General features: G+C 50.9%; 5 protein-coding genes across 5 annotated transcripts; 2 read left to right on the top strand and 3 right to left on the bottom strand.

The window, feature by feature from the left end:
* Positions 1-1,517: 1,517 nt before the first annotated feature.
* CABS01_14894 (uncharacterized protein) lies at positions 1,518-2,282 on the top strand (the record flags this gene model as incomplete). The annotated part of the gene is made up of 1 exon (XM_060548232.1): positions 1,518-2,282. One exon carries the CDS (start codon positions 1,518-1,520, stop codon positions 2,280-2,282), a length of 765 nt encoding a protein of 254 aa, XP_060392854.1.
* Positions 2,283-2,725: 443 nt separating this feature from the next.
* Positions 2,726-6,011, bottom strand: CABS01_14893 (oxoglutarate dehydrogenase; the record flags this gene model as incomplete). Its single annotated transcript, XM_060548231.1, has 2 exons — positions 2,726-3,267; positions 3,323-6,011. Coding segments are annotated over 2 exons (3,231 nt in total), but the record flags the coding sequence as incomplete, so codon positions are not given.
* A 537-nt stretch (positions 6,012-6,548) lies between these two features.
* On the bottom strand, positions 6,549-15,618 carry CABS01_14892 (GTPase-activator protein for Ras-like GTPase; the record flags this gene model as incomplete). Its single annotated transcript, XM_060548230.1, has 15 exons — positions 6,549-6,819; positions 6,878-8,717; positions 8,787-9,466; positions 9,541-9,713; positions 9,839-9,925; positions 9,981-10,352; positions 10,433-11,061; positions 11,123-11,282; positions 11,344-12,879; positions 12,941-13,055; positions 13,121-13,470; positions 13,555-15,060; positions 15,197-15,273; positions 15,411-15,531; positions 15,613-15,618. The coding sequence occupies 15 exons, from the start codon at positions 15,616-15,618 to the stop codon at positions 6,549-6,551; spliced, it is 7,923 nt and encodes a 2,640-aa protein (XP_060392852.1).
* Positions 15,619-17,368: 1,750 nt separating this feature from the next.
* On the bottom strand, positions 17,369-20,573 carry CABS01_14891 (XRN 5'-3' exonuclease; the record flags this gene model as incomplete). The annotated part of the gene is made up of 3 exons (XM_060548229.1): positions 17,369-18,005; positions 18,064-20,176; positions 20,264-20,573. 3 exons carry the CDS (start codon positions 20,571-20,573, stop codon positions 17,369-17,371), a joined length of 3,060 nt encoding a protein of 1,019 aa, XP_060392851.1.
* A 1,017-nt stretch (positions 20,574-21,590) lies between these two features.
* On the top strand, positions 21,591-24,956 carry CABS01_14890 (uncharacterized protein; the record flags this gene model as incomplete). Its single annotated transcript, XM_060548228.1, has 5 exons — positions 21,591-22,571; positions 22,628-23,862; positions 23,916-24,546; positions 24,613-24,723; positions 24,780-24,956. 5 exons carry the CDS (start codon positions 21,591-21,593, stop codon positions 24,954-24,956), a joined length of 3,135 nt encoding a protein of 1,044 aa, XP_060392850.1.
* Positions 24,957-25,156: the final 200 nt, after the last annotated feature.

The following is a 25,156-nucleotide window of genomic DNA, read 5'->3' as shown; positions in this document are numbered from 1 at the left end:
TATATTAATATTATATAATCGATATTAAGAACTACCTGAGTAGTTAATACAAATAGAATATAAAAATAAATAATAAATTTAAAATATACTTAGTAATAAAATATTAATAACTTAGTAATTAGTATACGGATTATATTATAAAAAAACTTTTTAAGAAGTAAAGCCTATATAAAGGACTTTATAAGCTTTAGTTTTATAATATACTTATATTTATATTATAGCCTTACTAGTTAAGTACTTATAACTTAAATTTTTATAATACTTAAGTATTAAAGAAATATTTTAAAAGGAGTATATTAAATAGTTTTAGTTTAATTTTTTTCTTAAACACTACTTATTAATTACGAATATAATGTAGTTATAGTTAAGTAAGTAGCTTATTTATTTAAATAGCTCGCTTATTACCTATATTATATTTAAATATAAATTTATTTATATAATTAAAAACTAATAAAATATTTTAACTTTCTTATAAAAAGTAAATAAACTAGTATACGTAACCCGTGTTTTTTATAGTTATTTTTAATTAACTAGTTGCCTCTATATATTTCACTATTTTGGTCTAACTATTAGGCGCTCGACTAGTGTAGGTATGTGTAAGGTGCGTGCCTCCTACAACAGGGCTTCTACTAAGACACCTGGTATGTCAGTCAAATCATAGTTCCGTCAGCATTTGCATCTACCCAGGTAATAACCTGAGATTAGACCATAATTCCTGGTGAGGTGGCTGCACTATGCTGCAGGGTACAAAGATGCATAACTACCTTGCGGTAGACCGTCAAGATGTCTGCACCTGTGAGATCGGAGTAGTGACATTCGGTGGCCTGCCACCACTTTTGTGGCTCGCCAAGCAAGGAGGCCACAATGCTATACATCGAGATCTCGCTAGGTTACACTTACGGCTGGGATCCAACTGACCGCCTCTGTTGAGCAAGGTTTCATTGTTAGGCACAACAGTGTTATGGATAAGGCTTCGGAATAAGACACGTAAAAGGTCGGTGAGCAAAAGTCTCTTGATGTTTGTGATGGTTATTTGTGAGACATGGAAGGTGTCTTGCGAGGTACTCTCAAGTCGAAGTCCAAATATACTTGGCGGTCTCTGCTCAGACAGCATTGTATCACTATGCTACCAACTTTTGAAGGCGTCATTATCTTCGTCTCCGGTCTTTCCCTGACTCCCCCCTGCTATCAAAACTATTCATAGGCGGATGTAAGGAAAATAGGATTGGACAGATATGTGATTCGTTGTTACCCTTGAGGGAAGTACGTGTATACATATATATTTATATTGACGCCATCTAGCAGTCGATGGGGCAGATATTCACGAAGCCAAGACTCCGAGACTTAAAGGTTGATGGCTGTGCTGTCCCGGCCAGCAATCCCTCTTCTCTCATCTAAGATCATCATTTGTCAAAATCTCCATCAGCATGTCGGCTCTCATCCCAGAACATGTACGGGATGGATGCTCAACCCCAGCCTTTGAATTCATCTTGGCCACTGTCTTTCACAGTATTGCAATGTACAATGTCGTCGAACTAGATTTATTGATCTGGAGTACCTTTGTGCGTAGGTCTGGGCTGTATTTTTGGAGCTTCGTCATTGCCACAAACGGAATCATTTTTTATTCTGTCGGGTTCGTCCTGCTAGCCTACACCCTGCAGTCGCCAGATTATTACATGATATTTCTTCTTGTTCTAGGGACAATCCTGATGGTTTCTGGTCAATCTATGGTGTTGTATTCTCGTCTTCATCTAGTAAGGCAAGAACCCCTTGTTCTCCGATCTGTCCTTCTTATGGTCATTATTTTCGGGACTGTTACACACACCCCAACCATGGTGTTTCAATTTGGTACTACTGCGAAACCCCTCAACCTTATCACATGGTTCAAAGTTCTCTTCGTTTGGAGGAAAGTCGAAATGACGATGTTTTGTATCGAAGAGTCAATTATTTCGGGCTTATATATCCACGCGGCCATCAGCTTTTTTAGGCTCAAAACATCCGCCCACGGAAACCCAGTAAAGGACCTGGCCACACCTCTTCTAGTGGTCAATGGGTTTGTTATATTCCTCGACCTGACGTTACTTGCGTCAACTTTCGCCTCTTTACCTACGGCTCAGCCAGCATACAGAGCACTCGTATACAGCGTTAAGTTAAAGGTCGAAATCAAATTACTCAACTCTCTCGTTAAGATTACACAGCATCCAACTGTCTTGACACTTCCAACTATTCCACGAAGTTCAACGTCGGGCACTCCAGTAGCAAATGGCCAAGAGATGTCATGATTCCAGTAACCGCATAACTCTATTAGACTCGATAACCTTACTGGTAGGTTCTTTATTCTTGAGCTCCATAGCTTCTTGACATTAGTCACTTACTTAATTTAATCCCTAGGGATCAATGGCTCGATATTACGACACAATAAGCCACGCAGTCATTCTAGTGGGGTTCGCAAACCCCGAACATTCGTACTCTCGGCGTCCAGCCCAGTACGCCAGTAGACGCATAGGCCCGAGCTTTTCACAGCTGTAGACTGCCTACATGCTCTCTACAGACACTCAAGGACACCTCACAGGGCCGACCTGTGGTTCGGAATCTATAAGAAAGCTGTATATTTTACAATTGTACAAGGAAGACGTCGCTCCCACTATTCTGATCCTGCCCATACCTGTCCCAAGCCTCTTCCCATTCACGCGCTGTGTCATGCCTCTTTGATGCTACTCGTTGTTTACTCGCCCTTCAGCTTGTCCTGCTTGACGGAGAAAGCCATCTCCAGGAACTCTTGCTCCTCCTTGTTGTGCAGACCCTTGTTACCAGCGGCGACAGATGCACTGGGGCCACGGCCAGCGTACATGACGTGCTTGCGATCGTGATGCTGAGTGTTATTGAGCAAGGTCTCCAGGCGAGGCTGGACGAAACTCCAAGCACCAGCGTTCAGGGGCTCCTCTTGGCAGTAGACGATGGTCTTGGCGTTGGGGTACTGGTCGAGGTTCTCCTTCAGTTGTTGCCAGGGGAAGGGGTTCAGCTGCTCGATGCGGGTGAACGCGACGTTGTCGATCTTGTTATCGGCGCGGTACTTGGATAGAGTAGCCCAAACCTGGCCAGAGCAGAGAATCACGCGCTCAATCTCCTCCTTAGGCTTGATGACGCCAGTCTCATGCTCCGGGTCGGGGATGATCCAGCGGAAGTGGGAGTCGCCCGAGAACTCCTCAATGTTGGAACGGGCCAATGGGTGGCGAAGCAGAGCCTTGGAGAAGAAAATAATGAGAGCTAATGAAAGTGAGCCACAAGAACTACAAGTATGGGATGATCAGAGTAAACTTACGCTTGCGGAATTGGCGATGCATCTGTCTGCGAAGGATGTGGAACAGGTTGGAAGGGCTAGTCATGTACGCGACCTGCATGTTGCAGTCTTGGTGTTGGCGGTCCAACTTCTCAGGGGAGGGGAAAACGCGAGGGTCCTCGTTGCTCAGCTGTAGCCATCTCTCGAGACGACCAGAAGAATGCTCTGGACCCTGACCGTCGTATCCGTGGGGCAGAGATACGACAAGACCAGTTCTTTGCATCCACTTGGCCTCACCCGAAGCGATGAATTGATCAATGATGCACTGCGCGTTGTTGGCGAAATCACCGAACTGAGCCTCCCACATGACGAGAGCATTGGGAGAAGACAGAGAGTAGCCGTACTCGAAACCGAGAGCGCCAAACTCGCTCAAGGAAGAATTGGAGATGACAAACTTGCCCTGGTCCTTGCTGACGTGCTGAAGAGGAGTGTGAGTGTCTTCGGTCTCCTGGTCGTGGAAGACAGCATGGCGCTGAGAGAAAGTTCCACGCTCAACATCTTGACCAGAAACACGAACGTGGTGGCCCTCAGTGACGAGGGAGCCAAAGGCAAGGGCTTCCGCAGTGGGGAAGTCGATGTTCTTGCCCTCGACCACAGACTTGGTCCTGTTAGACAGAATACGCTTGAGGTTGCGATGAGGCTGGAAGCCCTCGGGGGTGCTGCCAATGACCTCGCCAAGGTGGTTCAAAGTCTTGCTGTCCACGCTTGTTTCGTTGTGAGGAAGGACCTCAGTTGCAAGCTCCTTGGGAGACTTGAAACCGTTCCACGCGGAGGTGGTCCATTCCTTGGAGGTGGGTTGGTAGTCCTTGGACTTGGAGAAACTCTCCTCCAGCATACCCCAGACCCACTGCTTATGCTCCTCGATATCTTCTTTGGTGAAGCTGCCGTCCTCGAGAAGCTTGTTGACGTAAATGGCAATCTGGGACTCATGGTCCTGGATGCGCTTGTACATGAGAGGCTGGGTGAAAGAGGGCTGGTCGGTCTCGTTGTGACCGTGCTTTCGGTAGCAAACAAGGTCGACAATGACATCTTGCTGGAATTCAGCACGCCAGTCGGCAGCCATCTGACACACAAAGTTGACAGCCTCAACGTCATCGGCGTTGACGTGGAAGACGGGTGCGTCGATGGCCTTGGCGATGTCGGTGCAGTAAGCTGTGGAGCGGGCAAATCGGGGATCGGTAGTGAAGCCAATCTGGTTGTTGACGACAAGGTGAATTGTACCGCCGGTAGAGAAGGCAGGAAGAGAGTGGAATCCAAGACATTCGTAGACAACACCTTGCGCGGCGAAGGCAGCATCACCGTGGAGCAGAACGCCCATCGCTGTGCGATGCGTCTTCTCATCATTGTTGTAGTGTTGGATAGCGCGGGTCTTGCCGAGCACAACAGGGTCTTCAGCCTCCAAGTGAGAAGGGTTGGCGACAAGGGAGAGCTGGACGCGCTTGCCGGAGGGTGTAGGGCGCTCAAAGTTCATACCAAGATGGTACTTGACGTCACCGGAGCCTTCGTCCTCGGCGCCGGCAGTTCCGGCGAACTCGCTGAAGATTGACTCGTTGGGCTTTCTTACGACGTTGCTTAGAACATTTAGGCGACCGCGGTGAGGCATGCCGATGACGATGTCCTTGACGCCGTAGTCGACGCTGCGATCGATCAACGCCTTCATACCGGGGACGAGAGTCTCGCAGCCTTCGAGGCCGAAACGCTTATCGTTCGGGTATTTCGTGGCAAGGAAGGATTCGAAGCTGGAACTCCAGATGAGACGATCGAGAATGCGGCGCTTTTCGTCGATAGAGTACTTGAAAGGTCGGGGGACCTCGATTCGTTCACGCAGCCAGTCGCACTTCTCTCTGTCAGGAATGTGGATGAACTCAATGCCGTAGGCACCGCAGTAAATCTTCTCGCAAGCATCAATGATCTCGCGGAGGGTCATCTTCTCGCGACCATCCTTCTTGAAGCGCGGCAAGATACCAGGACCAAGCTCGTACTCGGCGTCAAGATCCTTCTCAGAAAATTGATAGTGCTCAAGAGTCAGTTCCTTAGGCTTGATGTTACCGAAGCCCTGAGACTCGTTTCGAATCCCAAGGGGATCGATGTTGGCCTTGTGGTGGCCTCGAGCTTGGTAGGCGCGCACCAAAAGCTGGACCTTGAGATGGTTTGTAATCTCAGAGCCCTGACCAAGACCAGCGCCGAGTGCTGGAACGCCGCCAATGGCACCAGGAACCAGAGAAGGCGGAGGAGTGAAAGCCTGGGCAATGGGCATGTCGCCGTTCTCCATGTTCTTGAAGTAGACTTGCCATGAGACGTGGACGCTCTTGGGATCTTGCTTCCACTGCATGTACATCTCGTCAATGTAGTTGGCAGTGTTGCCGGACAGGAAGTTATCGTTAGGGTTTGGTGCATTGTCGGTCGCGCTCGCGTAGTGACGTTGGCTGGTTAAGGCCAGGGGGCGACGGGCAGCAGCGAGCTTCCTCGTCGAGGTCCGCGACGCGATGGTAGAGAAGCATGATGATGAGCTTGTAGGTTTTGAGGTGTGAAGCACCCGAGTGCCGGCTCTACACACAGAGCTTCGCAACATGGTGGCGGATAGGGCGATGGTGGAGGGAGTTCGTCGCCGTGAGCTGGATGAGCATGGAAAAGATGAAAGGAGGCAAGTAAGGACGGAACTTTGTCGGTCCTCGGGAGTAGGTGGTCGGGTTCATACGGGCCTGCGGCAAATCTGTCTTGGACTGGTGGAGAAAAGCTATCGACCCACATGGGTAGGTACGGATGCTCCATACGGCTGACCTACCTTACACAGCTGACCTACACTTGCATATAATTCGCCATTTCAGCCCGGTAAGAGATAGAGACCTGGATAAATCAATATTTTCCGTTATGCACACAGAATCATGATGCTATTCGGCCCTCTGGGCCCTTAGGACAATACCTTGGGTGAGCTGGGAGGTGGCGCGCCACCTGTGGCTGAAAGTGGCTAGTGATCGATGAACGAAAGGTCTCATTGGTCGGCAACCCGTGCACAAGAGAGACAAGTAGGTATAGAAGCATTATTTTAATTACAGCTTTCTTTTACTCTTCATCTTTATTCTTCATGCGCATCAAAACTTCAGAAACGTCTCTCCATGGAACTACATTGCTTTGCCTCCAAGAGTCATGTCTACTTACTAAACTATGATAAGCTAGGACTGTCAGCACGTTGATCCCTAGTACGGCGTCATTCGTAGTGACTTACTTCGATCAGCTTCTCGGTCAGAAGGAAACATTTCCTATCCTGGTCCTGGCTGAAGTTGAACGAACATGAACGCCACAACCCGCTGAAACCCATATCCTCAAGAATCTCATTCAAAACGGCTGTGGACTCTAGCGCTGTGCTGAACTTTGGATTTGACGTGAGTGCATGTAGCAAGTCTTGCGCAGACTCCAAAGTCGACGAATTCTGGCAATGCAGAAGCACATCGTCCAGGATAGAAACAATAGGCCCACAGCTGTGGTTCAGTCAGTCCAAGGGTCCGCTTAGGTGGGACAGGAGAGTTAGTAGCTTACAGGTGCATAATCACAGACGGCCTAGCTGCTGCTAGTTCCGTCAGCCACTGCAATGTCCGGTTCTGCAGTGCATCCTCCAAGTACTGAAAGTCAATCAACTCGATGGCCGTGTTCAGGAGGAGATCTTTATCCTTCATGCCGCCGAGATCATCGTATCTCTGCTGGCCAGTGACATCTCGTAAAAGGGAAGGATCAATACCCGCAAGCCATAGATTGTCCCTGAGCTCATCGCTCTCGACCGTTCGTGCGAGGATAAGAGCCATGTAAGGCGACCGAGATAAGTCGTCAGGCGGGCTCCCAGCGTCACCGACAGGATTGCCAGCCATGTCTAGGAAGGCCGAGAGTACTCGCATGGCATTCGTCTTCGTGGTAGTGTCCGCAAGACCACGAGCGAGACAAGCGCAGACTGCGAAATGGAAATTCTCAGGCGTGAAATGGATGCCGTATGCGTCATCTAGAGGCAGAGCAGCTTCCTCGAGCTGGACACGGCCCTGTAAAAGGAGAGGGCCCATCTTGTCCCCTCTCAGATCACCCACAGTGCTGATGTTAGTCATGACGGCCTCCAGGAATTGCGCTGTGCAATTGAACAAGGCCGGAGGTACAAGTCTTAAAAGGGAGATGGCCAGCCAGAAGAGCTGCAGACCATAACGAGATGCCGACGGGAGCTTTGCCATCATCTTGGACAGAGAGGTCACAATGGAAATAAGCATGTCGCTGTTCGTGTCGTCTCCTAAGCGACCGACGCTATTTCGTAGAGCGACAAGCACTTGATAAAGCAAGTCGTCATCCACCTCCTCTCGTGCCAAGCAGCCCATGACGGCAAAAGCGCGGGGTTGAATAGCTGGGTTGTTTTGGAATGCGGTGCTGGCCACCAGACTCATCCAGCGTGACCTCCAGGCATTGGAGATGTCGATAGATGGCGCTGCTACCGAGCAGACCTCAAACAAGACTGCCGCTAGGTTCTCAGTGGCGGCCAGTGAAGGCCCGGCATCCTGTGTAGTCGACATGGAGGCTCCATCGCGTAGGAATGGGGGAGGTGTTGAGAATATCTCGCTCCTGGGCTCACTGAGGAAGTCTAAACTACCTCTGAGTTTGTTAAACCGAGTTTCGTCTAGGTTGAAAGAAGTGCAAGCTGCGTGCACAGTGTTGACAAGAAGCCTATGCACTAGCAAGCGAACCTCCGGAGCGCCTGTGTTGGCCAAGATTGTGACGATGTGAAAGATTTCTGGTAGATATAGCTGAGACTGCACGCCATTATCGAACGACAATGACAAACAGAAATGAAGTAGAACGCAGATCTCGGCCCACACTGTATTGTCAGGCAAGTATTTCGTAGGTCTGAGGGAAGACCGATTCAACGCCTTGCGTAGCCGGGAAATCACCTTACCACGCAGGGTGATGCTTCCCATACCGGAGACGATCGATGACAGAGCTTCCATGGGCTCCTCAGAGAACCCAAAGCTTAGAGCTGCTCTCATGAGCTCCTCAAGGAAAATATCGAGTATTGTTTCGTCCTGGTAGATGCCGGGCCAGACAGCTTGCTCAAGCGTATACGTAAGCCCGTGATCTGACATAGCCACATCTATGAGTTTGCGAAACAATGCTGCAATCTTTTCCTTTCCCTTCTCGGCATCGGATTCGTTTGCCAAAACTCCAGTGCGTAAGCCGGGCAGCCATGGGGCCATATATGCCAGGCTGAGCGGCTTCTGCTCGTCAGTAAAGGTTTCCCATCCGACGAAGAACTCGGTCAAAAAATCAAAGGTCAGTTGAGGTTCGGACGTTGCCAACTGCCTGCTAATCTTGATGATGAAATGAGACGGGTCCATGGGTACGGAAACATCTGTAGTGGTCAGCAGCTAAATTCTGGCGGAACTTCACCTTCTACAATTCACTTGACTTCGCAACATACCTTTGGTGCACATCAAGTTTGAAGCCGCGCCGAACTTGAAGGCCTTACAAAGAGCACCAAGAAGATTGTAGGACGATAGTCTGAGAACGTGATCGGAGCTTGACAGGTTCGTTAAGGCTAGATTCAGCAAGGTGCCCGGAACATCCTGTGGACGGATCAATCGTTCGTAGGCCTTGTGCGCTCTTGTATCCTTGCCGTACTTGGCTTTTGCGCCGCGTATTGTCTGGAGCACGTCGGCCTTCTTAGGGCTGGTGAAGTACATGACAATCTTGCCATTATCTGCACGCAGACCAAAGGCCGAATCATCTTCAGTCTGTATTGACGTAGGAGCTTCTTCCACTTCGCCTAACCTGAAAATATCGTTCACAGTCGTGCTCAGCCGATAGCCTGGGAAGACCTCCTGTTTCTTGGTGGTTGTGACCTGGACAAATTGGCTGCCAACCTTGATGACAACCTCAATCTTACCCTTTGTCTTGGACAGTCGGGTGATGGGTTGAAACACGTATCGGGTATCTGTGACAACGCTGATTGTCTCTTTCGGTAGATGAAGTTGGCTGAGATGAAAATGAGCCTGCAAATCTTGAAGGCTACCAATCAAGTGGTAGTCGACATTTTTCGGATTGAAGACACTGCTATCGCTCTTGGCAGACACCCGTAGAAGTCTCCGAAAGCATTTCCTTCTGTACGTTAGCTACGTAAATCCGACGTAGAAACTTGGGATATCCATTGCAATTCCTGCCTCGTTGATCCTTACCTGAAGGCGCTATTCATGTTGTAGACATAGACTCTGACAAGATTCCGTGATAATTCCACGGGTGTGAGCTGTTCGAGTTTCTTAAAGAGCTCATCTTGGGGTTCGTTTTGTCCATTGTAGCAAGTGGCGTCAATGAGCAGGCCGAAGGGCTTATGCCACAGACGACTTGCGATCTAGACAAGGATAGGATTGATTAGAACAGACGATGAAGAAAACGAAGCACTCCTCCGTGGCCAAATGGAGTGGCCGATTCATCGAAGTGAAGGAGGGATATATCAGATATGAGTTTGACGCTTACCTTTAGGTAGCAGTACAAGAGTGTATCGTAGTCTATGCTCTCTGCATCAATGTGTCGTAGGATGATGCAAATTATGGAAAGAGAGTCCTACAAGATGCACTTAGCAACATTCGGGAGAAGCTGTTCGAGGGTAAAACAGTACCTTGCTTTCACCTCCGTCATAGACGGCTCTAGCAGTGATAAAGGATTCAGTACTCCGGAATGCGTTTCGAAGCATAAAATTTTGAAATCTTGAGTACGAAGGCGGAGTGTTTGTCGAAATTTGTGGTCTGTTCCAAGTCACAGCCAAGGGCGGGGGGCCTAAATTCGTGATGAGATTGCGCAAAGGCTCGAGAACAGGCGACCGACCCCGGGACACCTCAGCGGGCGACCGCACGAAGTCCTTCCGTTCTTGGGTGACAAGTCTTTGGCGCATATGATCCCAATGGTCATATAGAAACCGATGTAGCGCAACGCAAGATCCGAAGTCGAAGGATTCGATGGTAGGAGGAGTTTCGAGGTTCTCTGGAGGCACCTAGCACACAGTCAAAATTAATTTTTGAGAATTTTGCGGGTAAACGGAATTGCGTCGTGCGGGCTGATGGGACTACTCACAGAAATCTCGCGTAAGAAGGTTGTCACCTTGTAGATGTTCTGAGTAAGGAAGTCATTCAAGGGAAACATGTAGGGCTCCTTGGCCCCAAACAGAACATTGTTTGCCAAGTTCTGAATGACCTTCGCGATGAGTAGGAGCCCTCGTCGCATCTCCTTTGACGGCGTCGTGGTAACTAAGCCTTCGACTTCAGGCGCAACAATGGCTGGACAGAAGAATCGAAGGAAAACGAATGCCCCAACAGCCGTGTACTTGGCCTCCTGGAACCGTGGGAGTACGGCAGCAGAGATCTGACTCTCATTAGTAGACAGTATAAGGGATTTGGAAATTGGTAGACGCACGATATTGCAGATCCTGCGGAACGAGGCTGGCATGGTCGAGGACGATGCACAAATGTCGTCGATGAAAACCTTCGCTACAATACGCAGCTGGAGGGCGTTCTTCTGGAGTTCATCTGTAGAACTCACGCGAGCGGGGTCCAACTCGAGATCTAGGTCTTTGGAAGTCAACATCAACCTTTCGACGACCTTTTGCAGTGTCGCCTTGAGGTACGGTTGTCCCTTCCACTTAGCGTAGACGGAAAGCATTTTGGTTGCGACGCATGTCCGCCGTAATATCTCTGATTCGTTGTCTGGACGATCGTTAATCGAAAGGGTTCCTCCAGGAAAAAGAGTGATGGCTGTCGGACCCACCTGTTTCTTCGATCTCTTGCTTGATGAGAACTTCTAGCAGTTCAAAGCTGAGACCACGATGTTCGAAGATTGTCAGCAGAGAGACAGTCAGTTCGTCAACCTCGCTGCTTGGGCACACAGCGCTCATCGCTGCTACCAATGTCATGTCTTTGGTGAGGAGCTGTGAACTGTGTTAGATAATGCACTACTGATTCAGCATGGCTCCACGCAGCTTTGCTCACCTCGAGTAATTCGTCATACTTCTCACTGACGGCAGCGTCTGTTAGGTTGCTGAATTCCGTTCCCTGAATGAGGATGTTGTACAGGACTTTGACGAAGGCTGTCCTGATCTCGACATTGTCATGGTATCCAATGTTAAGAGAGTGCTTCAGGCCGACGTCAATATTAGCACTCAAGAGATTTGAGAGAATGGTGATAGCAAATTCTGACGAAGATCCACCCTCATCGCGACTGGAAATTCCTGCCAGCAAATCGTTCCTCCCGCCTTCAAGAGACTCGTGGTTGAGTAGCGAAAGGAATCTGTTGAAATAGGTATGAAACATCTGTGACTTGAGCTCGCTCGTACCAGCGTCGGTCTGGCCCTCGCCAGGTTGCAAGGGAAGACGGAAAGTGAGTTCGGCCAGTGACTTCAAGCAAGCCTTGTCCAGGTCCTTCTGCACTCTCACGACTTCGTCCAAACGGCCACTTGAGTTGGTACCTGGGTCAAGACGCGGAGACCGAGGCCGAGCAATCCAGCCAAAGATATACTCCAGGAGCTGATTTCGGATCCGCACGTCATCTCTGAGGTTTAAGTGTTCTTTCCTCTTCGTTACTGCCTCGCACAGCTGACAGACCTTGATCTTGACTCGGAGGGTATTGGTGCTATCAGTGATGCCATCGAGGAACTTCGCGAAATTGAGTGCGAGAGCACCAAGATGTATGGCTGAAGCGGCACCAAGGTCTGAAGGGCTCTCGAGCCGTTCCACGAGCGCTTTCAGAAGAGAAATGGCTTGCTCGGCAAATATAATTTCGACGTCCTGTGCCTTGTCACTCGGCGCTAGTGCACCGGTGAACAAGACCTCAAGCTCAGACTCGAGAGATTTGAAGAGAGCTTGGTAAAGTGTGGATGACACCTCGCTTGATAAAACCTCCCTGGTTGCTTCTCTGATCCTGATACTTGCACATCCAAGAAGCTGGATGCTCAACTTCAGATACCTGCTCAATAAGGGTTCTTCATGGTTCTCAGAGGAGAGCTTATCAATCCATCTCAGGCCGTTCAGTGTTGGCTCCTCAAGGATGATTGTCTGGTTCGCCGTGCATATCCCACCGAGAGATGCGAGAAAACCCGAGTAGTTTCGCCATTCGGTCAGCGCTCTTTCATCGACAGCATCAACAGGTGCCATTGAGACCTCTCTCGAAAGAAGAAGCCATCGCTCGAAGCCATACTCCCATGCCGAAAGGATGCCGCTTGTAGGATATTGCAACCGGCGGAGCAAGCCGCGAACCCTCTTTTGAAAAGCCACGAGCCCTGTGAATCGGAACGCTCGAGATGCGATCTCGCCGTACACCTCGCCGTTGCGTAGCAGTGAGGCAAATACTTTGGCTGTGTCAGAGGTCATGTCCACAAGGTTGTTCTCTTCGAAAAAGAGGCCTATGCACGAGGTCACCGTCTGACAGGTTTCGACATCAGCTGAACATAAGGAGACTAGGAGCGTCGTTTCAAGTCTGGAGGATGCTGCCTCTATTTCGGGTACGCCTTCGGGCATATCGGAGAGCTCCTGGGACAGAGCAGGGTTTGTTAGTTTGACGAGCGCTTGTAACTAAGTCTGTTCAACTTACCCGCAGTGACGCCAGCAAGAACTTCCGGGCTTCAAGATATTCATGAATAGCCTTCACCTCTGAACCGTTGCCATCAGATGTGACATCGTTGCACATGTTGAGTAATACCAGAGAGCTGCTCGAGCTTACATTAGTCCATCTCATATTTGAAAGGACTCGGAAAGTCACCGGTCTTCATACCTGCGTCTCCAAAATTCCCTTCTCAGTGCAACAGAACTCAGTCTGCCACGGGCACGGAGTGTGTCGATGATGGAGCTGTCGGAAAAGAGACGCTTCGCAACACCTGTGGCGAGTCTCCTGATGGTCGGGTTGGCGGACACGACGCATGAGAGAAAGGACAAAAACACATCCTCATCAGCAGCGCCGGTAACCGTATCGCTTTGGCTGTCGCCGTCGAAGAGAGAGCGTGGTGAAGCATCCAGAAACTTAAGAACATCGCATGCCATATTTGTGAACGAGTGTAAGTTCGAGTCGCGACGTGGTAGTGCCAGAGCTACGGCGGTAGCTTCTGCTGGCAAGTCCGCAACAGCCTGCTATCTAGGTCACCAAACTGGCCTACAGAGGCGATGCGATAGGGTGCGAATACAAAGGGGGTTGATGTTCATCAGACTTACCTTGAGCTGCGTCCGCATGAAGGGACCCGCGACAGCAAAAAGCTGCTCATAAACATGCGAGTCGTTTTGACGGGCAAAGTAACGGCAACCTTGGACGACGGCAGTCTTGAAAGCCTGCGGGGAAGAGAGGCCAAGATATGACTCTCTTAGTGAATCGACACAGCTTTCTAGACTCAGTTCAGCGAGGCTGACAAACGCAGCTGTCATCAAGTCTTGATCAAATAAGGAGGACTCGTTGCCGCGCCGAAAGACAGCCTCGCGGACCTCGTCTTGTACATCCATGGCGTAGCTCACCAATGCGGCATCGTCTTCGGCAACGAAGTGGCGAGATGCTCTCAAGAGGGACACCAACGAGTAAGCGGCCTGTTCGTTCTTGTTCCTCAGAGCCTTTCTCAAGTTGTCTAGAAAGCCGACCTTCTTGGCCATACTGCTACTCTTAGCCTCTCGGAGATTGCTAGCCACCTCGAAAACATCGGGTAGTAGGAATAATAACGTGGTCTGCAAAGGGTATAGAACTCCTTTCTTGCGGCCATTGTCAACGACCGTCTGCGTCATGTCAAACAGAGTATCGGCGCCGCCGTCGAGACGCCTGTGTAAAGTGTGCTGCTGCACGAATTCATGTGGATATCGATCGAGCCACCTGGTAACTAACAAGGGGGCGACGACGGCAACAGTATTTTGGAAGGATTTGCGGAAATGTAGGAAGCTGGAGCATATCTCCTGGATTATTAAACCTAGCTTTTGGGCGTCGACCCAGAAGAAGGACAGGATCTTAAGCACCGCCAGGGAAGCCTTGTCGTCGTCGGGGGTAGCGGCCGACTGACCAGGAGCAGCCTGCACTACAGCTGCAGTGCGAACGGTATATACGACGTTCCTGAAATAGTCAAAAGAGCAAGACCATGTAGAGGCCGTGACGTATTCCACGATGATCCTAATGCAAGGTTCCAAAACGGCTAATTGGGTGGTGGGCAGGGTTCCGTCGTCCTCGGGAGCGTCAGTATCACCGGGGAGCGGCGAGGCAAGCCCGCCCGAGGAGCGGGCTATGGAGTCGGCGTGTCTCGAGGTATCGTCTAGAATGGTAGACGAGGGTAAGACATAGCCCTCGGGAATGGGCTCAACAAGCCACTTGACTAAGTCAAAGACGCGATTGACAAGAGCTTCGTCCAACGGCTCGGGAACATTTGCGAGGTTTGCTGAGGTAACACGACGAGTGTCTGCTTCGGCAGAAGGTTGGCGGATGCCTTGTGCCTTGACTTGGTTCCAATGGGCGGTGCAGCAGTCGGCAGCGAGGGCAAGGACGTAGACTTCGGAAAGGAGAACGTGGGGAGGATGGGCGGGCGGAGGAAGGCCTTTGTAGTTTCGTATTATGTCTTCGAGAAGTGCAACGAGGGAATCGAGAACAAAGGCGACGGCTGAGGTGCTGATTTTGACTAGCGTTGATCTCGTGATGAGGACAACGTCGTCCTGTTGGAGCTCCTGTCCATGAGTTCCCGTCCGGTGAGGTAGCTGAGAGGGGCGCAAATATGGTCAGTGAAGTCCCCAAGAGGCAGGAGGCAGGATACGCAAGCGAGTCGGGAAGAGGATGAGGGGGCGCGTCGCATCTCATGACCAAGGTCTAGGAGGAAAGAAAGGAGCGACTTACTCTGGTGGCAAGCCTATCGACCAGACAGCCGACGAGACCAGCATCGCCGTTCATGTCTGCGCTCCAAAACGATAAAGCTCATGACCGTACGCGCACGTCCTTAGTTTTCTGCGCCTTCCTCAAGCTCAAGTAGTGTAGTGACTTGGCCGAGTATTGCGACGGGGCTTTTGTGGCTATGAGGTCGTCGTAGATATTGTATACAGTGGAGGTCAACGGTGAGGGACTACGAGCGCAAAGCCGAGGTATGGCTGGGTCGGGAGGGCCAATTGGGTCGTCGTCGCAGTCGTAATACGCGAAGTGAGGTAGCCGTGCAGGAGAGCGAACGATGCGCTGACCTGAGGTGTAAGGTAAGGTAAAGGACCTGAAGGGATTGAAGGAGTTGGCTAGGTGGCAGAGAGCGGCTTGATGCGTTGAACCAGCATCTGTTTCGGTTTGCTGTGGTGACAAACTGTGCGCCTTCTTCTACTCGATCCTTGTGGTAGGTAGGTAGGTAGGTAGGTAGGTAGGCGAAGTACTAATGTATGTTGAGGTGGAAAAAAAGGCGAAAGATGCACCTGCATGCGTTTTACAGTCGTCCATGTCAGGAGGGAGATGGTGGAGGGGTAGCACTGTACTTAGCAGCACTGATAGCGTCGTCTGGCCCAATGACGGCTGCTACCTTACCTAAGATGGGTTTAGTCGCCTTTGGAGGTAAGGTACAGATAGGTAGGTACCTTGTCTTAGCACTGCGTATTGAACTCGTACCTGACAGCGGCCTGACCTTCCATTACGCCATGTGGCCGTACGGATACCGGTACTAATACCTGGACTTCCATTGAGATTGGCTTCCAGGGACACCCACCTCAGGGCGAATGGGCAAGAGGACGTGGACAAGTGGGTGACAAGATAGAATACCGGCCAACAAAAAATCATATTACTTACTTACGACCTGTTTATAATTCTTAGCTTTCGTATTCTTCTTTTTATACTTTCTATCTATATCTCTACTATTGTTTCTATTCTCTCTCTATTCACTAGAGATTACTCCCTAAATAGTAAAGATTAAAGAACAGTAGGAAAAGAGCTAGGGTCATAGAGCGGCCAACGACTATGTCACCCACTTGGGTGGAGTGGACGGGAAAGTGAGACGATTCTGTCTCATAAGAGGGCGACAGACCGGGCACTGCCCACAGTCCACGAGCCGAACACCTACTCTAAACACGCAAGAGGTAGTACCACTCGAGGTACCTATAAATCTACCTGGAATAAGGTAATTCACATCATCATTTACCGTACCACCCAAAGGGCCCAAAGGCGCAAGAGGGATACTATTATAAGCTCTGTAGTCTAGATCCGGTCTGCACGAAACGCAACGCAACGCAACGCAACGCAGCGAGTGTCACGTCTCAGCGGCACTTCCGAGGCGAATGGGGTTGGTGTGCGCCGAACGGGATGGGATGCCAAGGTTCTCAAAAAGCTAAGGTGCGGGTAGGCGGTCGTAGCTTCGGTATTTTTTAAGTTAATCATTTACCTTACTATACGTACCTATCGAGCCTGGGCAGATGGTGTGGGGCAGCCCGTCTGAAGCCGAGCATTATCCAGTGAACTTCGTTCTGTCCCTGACTGCGGTAACAAAGTGCCCATGGTCATGGTGCCAAAGCACCTTAGCCTGGACGTCAACCTAATGTGAGCGCCGGCGGGGATGCCGGGTTGCCCTAGGTTGGTATTTCCGTGCTTATGGTGGTTTACCTTGAGCTTTGGCAACATAATCTGGAGCTCCGGCAGTATAACATCAGCCATTTGCCGCTTTATGACTTGGGCCGATACATACATCGTCTATATTGAGTTAATCGGCCAAACATAATATAGGAATATTTAAGGTTACTGTGCCTCATCGTTCAATACTGCTAGAAGCTAGCTGAAAGTGATAACCAAGGCTTGCTGCCACAATGGTATTGCCATACGTAACACCTATGGCACTACCCGCGCTACCTAGCAGGAATTAATTTCTTTGGAATAACACGCCACATCTCTGGCGACGCGTCTACAATGCCCGCCCATTTGCACTATTCATACGCTATGCGGCTGATACCGATGAGCCTTCAACCCTCCTGCTTTTGTCGTGAAAAGAAAGTCATCTATGCGCCTCCTCGGCCGGTACATCTATATCCGACAGCAACAGCCCTCGGAACATCAGTAATTGTTGCGGCCGCCGCCATATCTGCCACCTCCACCTCCGCCGCGGCCTCCGCCGCCGCCGCCGCCCCGTCCACCACCATAGCCGCCGCGGCCCTGGTAGCCGCCGCGGCCTCCTTGCCGACCTCCATCGGGATAGCTGTACTGAGAATGTGGCCCTGGCGGGAGGGGGGCGTAGTTGTGGTGCTGATTGTAGCCTCCTCCGCGGTAGGAACCGTTGGATGCTCGTCCGTCGTTTCCATACCCTGATGGAGGAGGTGGCGGCGGGAGACCCATGCCGAACCCAGGGTGCCCTGGAGGGGGGGGTTGCCATGAGGATTGGATGGGCGGTGGACCCGACGACTGGAATCCCTGCCGACCGTAACCACCATTACTGCCGTAAGAGGGCGGTCCTCGGTCTTGGCGACCTTGTCCGCCATCAGGAGCGTAACTGAATTGGCCCCCCCTCCGACCGCCGTTGTGGTGTCCGCCGCCACGTTGAAAGGGGACTCCGCCGTAGCCACGCCCGCCTCGCGCTGACTTCCCCTTCAAAGTCTCGATGTCGTTGCGATCTAGAGCTGGAGCCGGAGGCTTGGCACCACGCAGTAGCATCGACTTATGAGGATGCGAGCTTTCTGGGAACGTGTACCATACTCTGCTTCAATGTTAGTCCCAGCAATTAGCTGTCAACCACATTTGTGAGATCAACTTACCTCAGAGACCTATCGTAGTCCAGATTTGGCATTCCTCCGCGCTCCAGGGGATACACTAACTCTCCGTGAGGCAGATAATCAGGTATCTTCTCAATGTTGCCAGCCAAACCGTCACTTGTCCGGGGACTGAGCTTGAGCGTCGGCGCTCCCTGCTTCTTCGAGTAGAAACCAGTAGTGATCTCATCATATAGTTCGTGGTGAGCATCTGATAAGAGCAGCACGTCCCTTCCGACACCATTTCGCGCCTGATCTGCCTCGCTCAGGAGAGGGTACTTCGTCTCGATGGCAGCGAGCAGTCTTGGCATTTCGATAAACGGCAGCAGTGCCACTCCCTGCCATGCCATCTTCTTTCCGTTCAGATCAATCTCAAAATCTGACGGGTAAAAGTCAATAACATCGCTGTCCTCATTCAGCATAAGCTCATGGAAGACTTCGGGTAAAGCGTGGCGAGAGGCTGCAGGAAGCACACTCATCAACTGCTCAAATGGCTTTGAAATCCGCCCCTTTTCGAAATGAACATCCATCTTGTCAAGATCGACAAAGTCTGCAGCAAAGGGCGCGTAATGGTATGGGTAATACCATTCCCATGAGGGACAGCCCTGGAAGTAGTATAGCAAAACCCACGACAGGCCCTCCACGTAAGCCTGCGCAACCTTGTGCCGAAACTCGAGATCGCTCCGATCAACATGAAACTTCTGTTCGTAGTATCTATCGGCGTAGCCCTCTTCCCACATTCTGACATGATCCACCGCGGCCTCCTCGGCAGCGGACGACGTGCCGGGGCCCTTTGCGCTGGCCGCGACGGATTCGGCCTTTGCTGCAGTGTCATCTTCGGCTTTGCGTTTTCCCAGCACAGTACTTTCATCGGTCGGCTTGGGGACTTCGTCCTTCGTGACCTTCGCCGAGTCATCTTCCTGACTGATCTCATTCTTGGGCATCAAACCTTTCAGTTGGTCCCGTATAGCGCTTGCGGCGCTCTTGTTGGCAGTGTTGGCGTTCATGTTAGAAGACCGACCCACTACTTTGTCGTGGGTGACGCCATTTGGTCCTCCTGCCACCGCAAACAAGCTCAATCCAGCAGATGCATCGTCGACTTGCTTCGGCTTGGCAAACTTGGGGTTACGCTGCTCCTCTTGAAGCTTTCTCCGCTTGAAGCTGGCCTCTCTACGATCCTCGGTCTCCTTTCTCCTCTTGAAGATCGCATCCTCTTGCTTTGCTAGGCCATTGAGAATGTACTGCGCTCGACCCAAGTCGACGTGACCGTCCTTGGTGACATAACCGCCCATGAATGGCAAGTTATCTTTCCAAATGGCTGTCAGGGTGTCGATTCCGTTCTCTCGGATCTCCAGTGCCGGTAAGTGAGGCAGAAAGTCGTTGCCAACGAAACAGCACATAAATACCCAGTCATCAAGGGCCCTCTCTAGGTCGAAGCGGAAGGGCAGACCTGGGACATTAAGCTCTACTGCCAAGTACTCCCGCAGAATGGGAACGTGGAGCCAGATGAAGGGCTTCAAAATGGGACTCTTCTCCTGCTCGTCGAATTCGCCGACCTTCTCCTTGGCCTGCCCACGACAAGCGCGAGCCTCGTGACCCTTTTGTCCACAAAGCTTGCACATCTTGGCTTTGCTATCTTGAAAGAAGACATCCTCACGCAGAACTCGGAAGTGAGGCTCGTGAGTTGCGAGACCAAGCATGATCAAGTCGGCATCGAGGCCATAGATGACGTGTCGGGTATTCGGGTCGTAGTCGGGAGAGATGCGCTGGGATCTCACGAATGACATAATTTTATGTTCTCCCTCGCCGGGGACTGTCGCATCGGAGATGATGATCTTGAGTTTCGCCCAGGCTGGGTCCGTATTAAGCTTGTACGCGCACCAGTATCTTAAGCTTGAGGCCAAGATGTCCATGAAGGGAGTGCCGGGAGTAATGGAATTGGAGTCAAAAGCCTTCTTGGTGACGCCCTCGAGTGTGTCATCGGGTACTGCGCCACCATTCTGCTGCTTCAACAACTTCAATAGCTCTTGCTTATCCTCTTCCTTCTCCTGGGCTTCCTGCGCAGACCGGAAGCGACGAGATCGCTGTTGATTCATCTTTGCACGTGGCGCGACGCCGTCTACGCAAAAATCATCTTGTTCAGTAACGGTATCGACGGATGAAATCAATGATATGGGAAGAGGGGGAGAGGGGGGAGAGAACCAACCAACAGCAATCATCAGCAGCTTCCGCGGCCGAACCATATTGACAACACGATCCGTATACCTGAAAACTTCAAGCATCATCTCCTCCTCGTCCTTGGGGGCGGGGCGATCCTCGGGGTGGGAACATGGATGGACGATACCGTTCATGTCAAGATACAGGTTGTCGAGCTCCTCGCCATTCGGATTAGGCCCGGTTACGTCGACGGGGATTTCTGATCCATCATCCATCTTGACGGGTTGCTCCTCGATGACTGGGGAGATGATCTTGGGGTACTTGTTTGACAGCCATCGGAAAGCCGCCGGGATACCCATCTTGAATAATGTTCAGATACACGAAGTATCTGCAATAAGGCGGGTTTAGAGCTTATGGATTGATTTCGGGGCGATGGTCGTCGCGCAAAGGGTGACGAGAGCAGGTAGCTCTCGTGTCGCAGAAAAAGATTATATTGAGAAGACTGTGACGCATGGATGCTGGAGCTTGGCCGTAAACCGAGTGAGGGAGAGAAAAGTTGTTATGCTGTAGCATGCGATGGTTCGGAGTCGCGGAATCGAGATGGAAGACGAATGTGGTGCAGTAATTGGAATGAAAATTCGAGACTCCCTGGCGCAAGAGACAAAAGCGCGCCTACTATGGGTTTGTGCTGCATCAATTTCTCTCCGACGTGGAAAGAGACAAGGTACTGTAATGCATTCGGACAGGGTGCCGTTGCGCAAACAATGAACACAGGCTTTGGGAGGGTCATGGTCGGGTGTGATACCTTAAATTCAAGGTCATTACTAAGGTAGGTTCTCAGTCTGAGGTTTCTGGGCGAGCATCACTTTTGCGGTTGCCGCCGAGGTACGTAGGTACATCCGCACGGTGGATACCTCAGGTATATAGGGACCTCACCTAAGGTACCTCAGTACTACCCGCGACTCCTGACTAACTCGAGCTCCCCCGAGGGTTATGGCTAGATACGTAACGCGATGTTCTGCTGCTTCGATATTCCCGATACTTCGCTAAGCAGTCTTCTGCTATTCCAGTGACGAGAGCATGTGATTGTATTATTGCATATAAGCAGTATATCTTTGTATCAATTCAATGAGCTCCCAAAGTACACCTTTCGTAAACATTCCTCATACGTGCTTGTAGATGTAGAAAGTGCTAGGCTTCTTGTCGCGCGACGAAATAAAGCTCTCCACAACAGCAGCCCAACCTGGTTGTCCCAATGCTTCGTTCTACTTCTACATGACCCATCTGTCTACAGCTTGTTGTCTCTAACGTTGCACTTCTCTCTTCTTCCTCATCGTCTGTCTTAGCTCCCGATGGCCGGCACCTAAAACGACAGCATGTTTTCTATTTCCACTGCACCGGCGAAGCAGTCGGTCGGTGAGACTATCACTGTCCTGAGCGGTCGGCTGAGCTCAGCCACGCTTCTTGAAGATCGTCGTGCTGCTATACTCGGCTTGCGCAGCTTCGCAAAGGACTTCCCTGCCTCTGTCGCCTCTGGAGCTCTTCGCAGTCTGATAGGCAGCCTGAGCAAAGATGCCGAAGATGTCGACACTGTCAAGGTCGTCCTCGAGACCCTGCTCATGCTTTTCAGTCCTAACGAAGACAGTCCGGAGGCCTCGGAGGAGATTGCTCTGTGGCTTGCTGACGAATTCACACAGCGCCAGGAGAACATCACTCTCCTTCTAGATTTCCTCGACTCCACCGACTTCTACTCGAGGCTGTACTCTCTCCAGCTGCTAGCTGCCATTCTTTCTGCCCGAACCGAGCGCACAGAAGAATGCATTTTCACTGCCCCTCTGGGAATATCTCGCCTTGTCGCTGTGCTAGACGACAGCCGCGAGGCCGTCAGAAACGAAGCTATTACACTCCTCACCTTTCTTACACCCTCGTCGACCGATATTCAGAAACTCGTGGCATTTGAGAATGCCTTTGATCGACTCTTTGGCATCATTTCTGCAGAAGGTTCCCTTCCCGAAGGGGATCGTGTCGTGGAGGACTGCCTGATTCTAGTCGCAAACTTGCTCAGGAGGAACCCATCAAATCAGTCCCTGTTCCGCGAATCGGGCGGTATCCATCGTTTGTCTGTTTTACTAGAGGGTGCAGAGAAGGCTCAGCGGGTGGAAGCAGAGATTGCAGCGTGGGCGCAGGCCCAGCGTGACCGGAACATATACGCGCTTCTGGCTGTCGTTCGTCTGTTTCTAGTAGCAGGGGCTGTGGGGACGCCGCAGAACCAGCTTGCCTTTTGGCAACATGGCTTGCTGTTCCACGCCCTACAACTGGCCTTCAGCCATGTAGCCCAGCTTCCAATCAAGGCCGAGGTTGGTTGTCTCCCATCGTTGATCTTTGTGCTATCATGTTAAGAAGGTGCCTGCAGGCTCTAGCAACCTGCGCCGACATCATTAAGGGCAACCCGAGCCTCCAAGAAGGATTCGCGCAGCTTGAAGTCCCGTCTCCTCTCGAATCGCCTTCATCAGCCGGATCAGGACAAACCAATGGCGTCGTCAAGGTTTACGTGATTGATGGTCTCTTGGACCTCACCCTCAGCGTTCAGGATCTCGAGGCGTTCGATTTACGTTTAGCCGCGTGCGATTGTCTTAAGGCTTACTTCTACAATCATGCAGACATTCGCTTACATTTCCTGCGGAGAGCGATTGAGGGACATGGCATGGGAGCTGACGAGACGGCCAATGTCCTTACGGTGCTTTTGCGGCCGTCTTCAGACGCGGCCGTCGCTAATCCTTACCGAAGTTGGTTTGCCTCCACAATCATGATGCACCTGGTTTTTGATAACTCAAAGGCCAAAAACATGGTCATGGCTGTCTCAGAAGGCGATGCTGAAAGCGGAGAGGAAGTTGTCACGAGCATCCAGACCATTGCTGCTCATTTGATATCCGGCTTGAACCGGGACGAGGATAGCCGGGTTGTCGTTGGCTACCTTATGCTGCTCCTTTGCTGGCTGTTTGAGGACCTGGATGCGGTCAACGACTTTCTTGGAGAAGGGGCGAACACTCAAAGCCTTATACAGGCAGTGAATCATCCATACGCAACTGGCGACCTTGTTCAGGGTCTTTGCGCGATGCTGCTGGGCGTTCTATATGAGTTTTCGACAAAGGACTCACCAATTCCCCGAGCTGACCTTCATTCCATTCTCATTTCCCGGATGGGCCGCGAACGATACATCGACAAGCTATCTAAGTTGAGAAGCGACCCGCTGGTTAGGGATTTTGAGGTTATTCCCCAGAATCTTAGCAATTCCGGATTGGGTAGTCTGCCAGACGTTTACTTTGACTCGACATTTATCGACTTCTTCAAGGACAACTATAGCCGAATATTGCGTGGCATCGATCGAGATCCCGGCTTGGAAATTTCCGTAGTCAAGAATGGTGTCCAGACGGGGGTGTCCAGAGAGCTCGTGGACTCACTGCGAAGCCAATTAGCCGAAAAGCAGCAAGCTTTGCAAGAGGCTCAAGTCAACTTGGAGACGGTCAGTCGACATCTCGGCCAGGAACAAGCCGATCATCGGCGAACTCGAGAGACCACTGCCATGGAATTGGCCAGAATCAATCAAGTCAACGAAGGAATGCAAAGGCAACACGACGCAGAGCTACGGTAAGTCTCGACAATGAGTTTCCAGTGATGTCACTCACGAATCGATTATTTAGGAATCTGCAAAGTAAGATCACAAGCCTTCAGGAGGAACACAAAAAACAGATTGAGCAGACAAACCGCAATATTGAATCTCAAAAAGCGGCTCTGGAACAGCAATACAGCAAGCGATTAGAAGAGGAACAGCGAAGGGCAGCCACTCATGTCGCAGCTCTCGAGCAACAGAACAAGAGGCAAATTGAGGAAGTACAAAGAAACACAGCTTCCCGGGTTAGGGCGCTCGAGGGGGAGCTTGAAAAACAGGCTGAGCAAGCACGGCAGACCGCCAAAGCCCAGGCCGCCTCGCAGTCCGAGGAGCATCGCAAGCAGCTAGAGCAGGTACGCAAGACAGCCGAGTCGGACGCCGATCGTGTTCGCCACCGGGCGGAGGCGGACATGGCAGATCTCAAGGCCACCATAAGTCGTCTTGAGGTTGATCTCATGAAGGTGACTAAGTACCCACGATACTGCTTGAATGGGACGCTGACTCTTTCACAGGCCAAGAAGACCAAGGCGCAGGAGATTCAAGCCATTCGGGAGCAGCTTGAGAAGAAGGAGCATGACCAGGAGAATCTTGCCACTAAAGCAAACGCTCGTGTGGAGCAGCTCGAGAAGAACCTACGTGAGGCGCAAGTGAGGTTTACCCAGGTACGAGAGTTTACTGCCGAAACCTTGACATTGAGAGACATACATGTATTCTGACGTTGTACTCAGCACGACGTTACTATCAAGAAGGCTCAGGAGGATAGAAAGGCAACTCAGAACGAGCTTGATGACTTGCTCATGGTGTTTGGCGACCTAGAGGAGAAGGCAGCCAGGTACAAGGTGAGTCAGAAGCAAAGACATGAGCAAGCCTCTCGGACTAACGTAGTGCACAAAAGGCAAAACTCAAGGAGCTGGGAGAAGCAGTGTCTGATGGCGAAGAAGATGAAGATGAAGACAGCGGGGAGGAGGAGGATGAAGAAGAAGAAGAAGACGGACACGAAGACGACGACGATAACAACGACGACAAAGAAGACACCAAAAGCGATGATACAAAAAGCACGTCAAACGTATGATTCGTTAGCAGAATGCTTGTAAATCCTTCATCATGATCAGCTGCATGCACACGCGTGGCTTAGAGGGCATCGATACTTGAGAGTTCTATCTACTCCAAGGCTGAAGCTTTTTTCAAGTTGAGATTTAACTAAGCATCCACCTAGCTTGTTTGCCTCTGCCTGCTTGTGCGCATCCTGGCCCTCCTTTGCAGTATCATGTC

The sequence above is a fragment of the Colletotrichum abscissum genome, assembly GCF_030869225.1.
Source record: "Colletotrichum abscissum strain IMI 504890 chromosome Unknown Scaffold_59.1, whole genome shotgun sequence".
Lineage (NCBI taxonomy): Eukaryota > Fungi > Ascomycota > Sordariomycetes > Glomerellales > Glomerellaceae > Colletotrichum > Colletotrichum abscissum.
The sequence above is the reverse complement of the archived record's forward strand: the minus strand, read 5'-3'. Positions and strand labels throughout refer to the sequence as shown.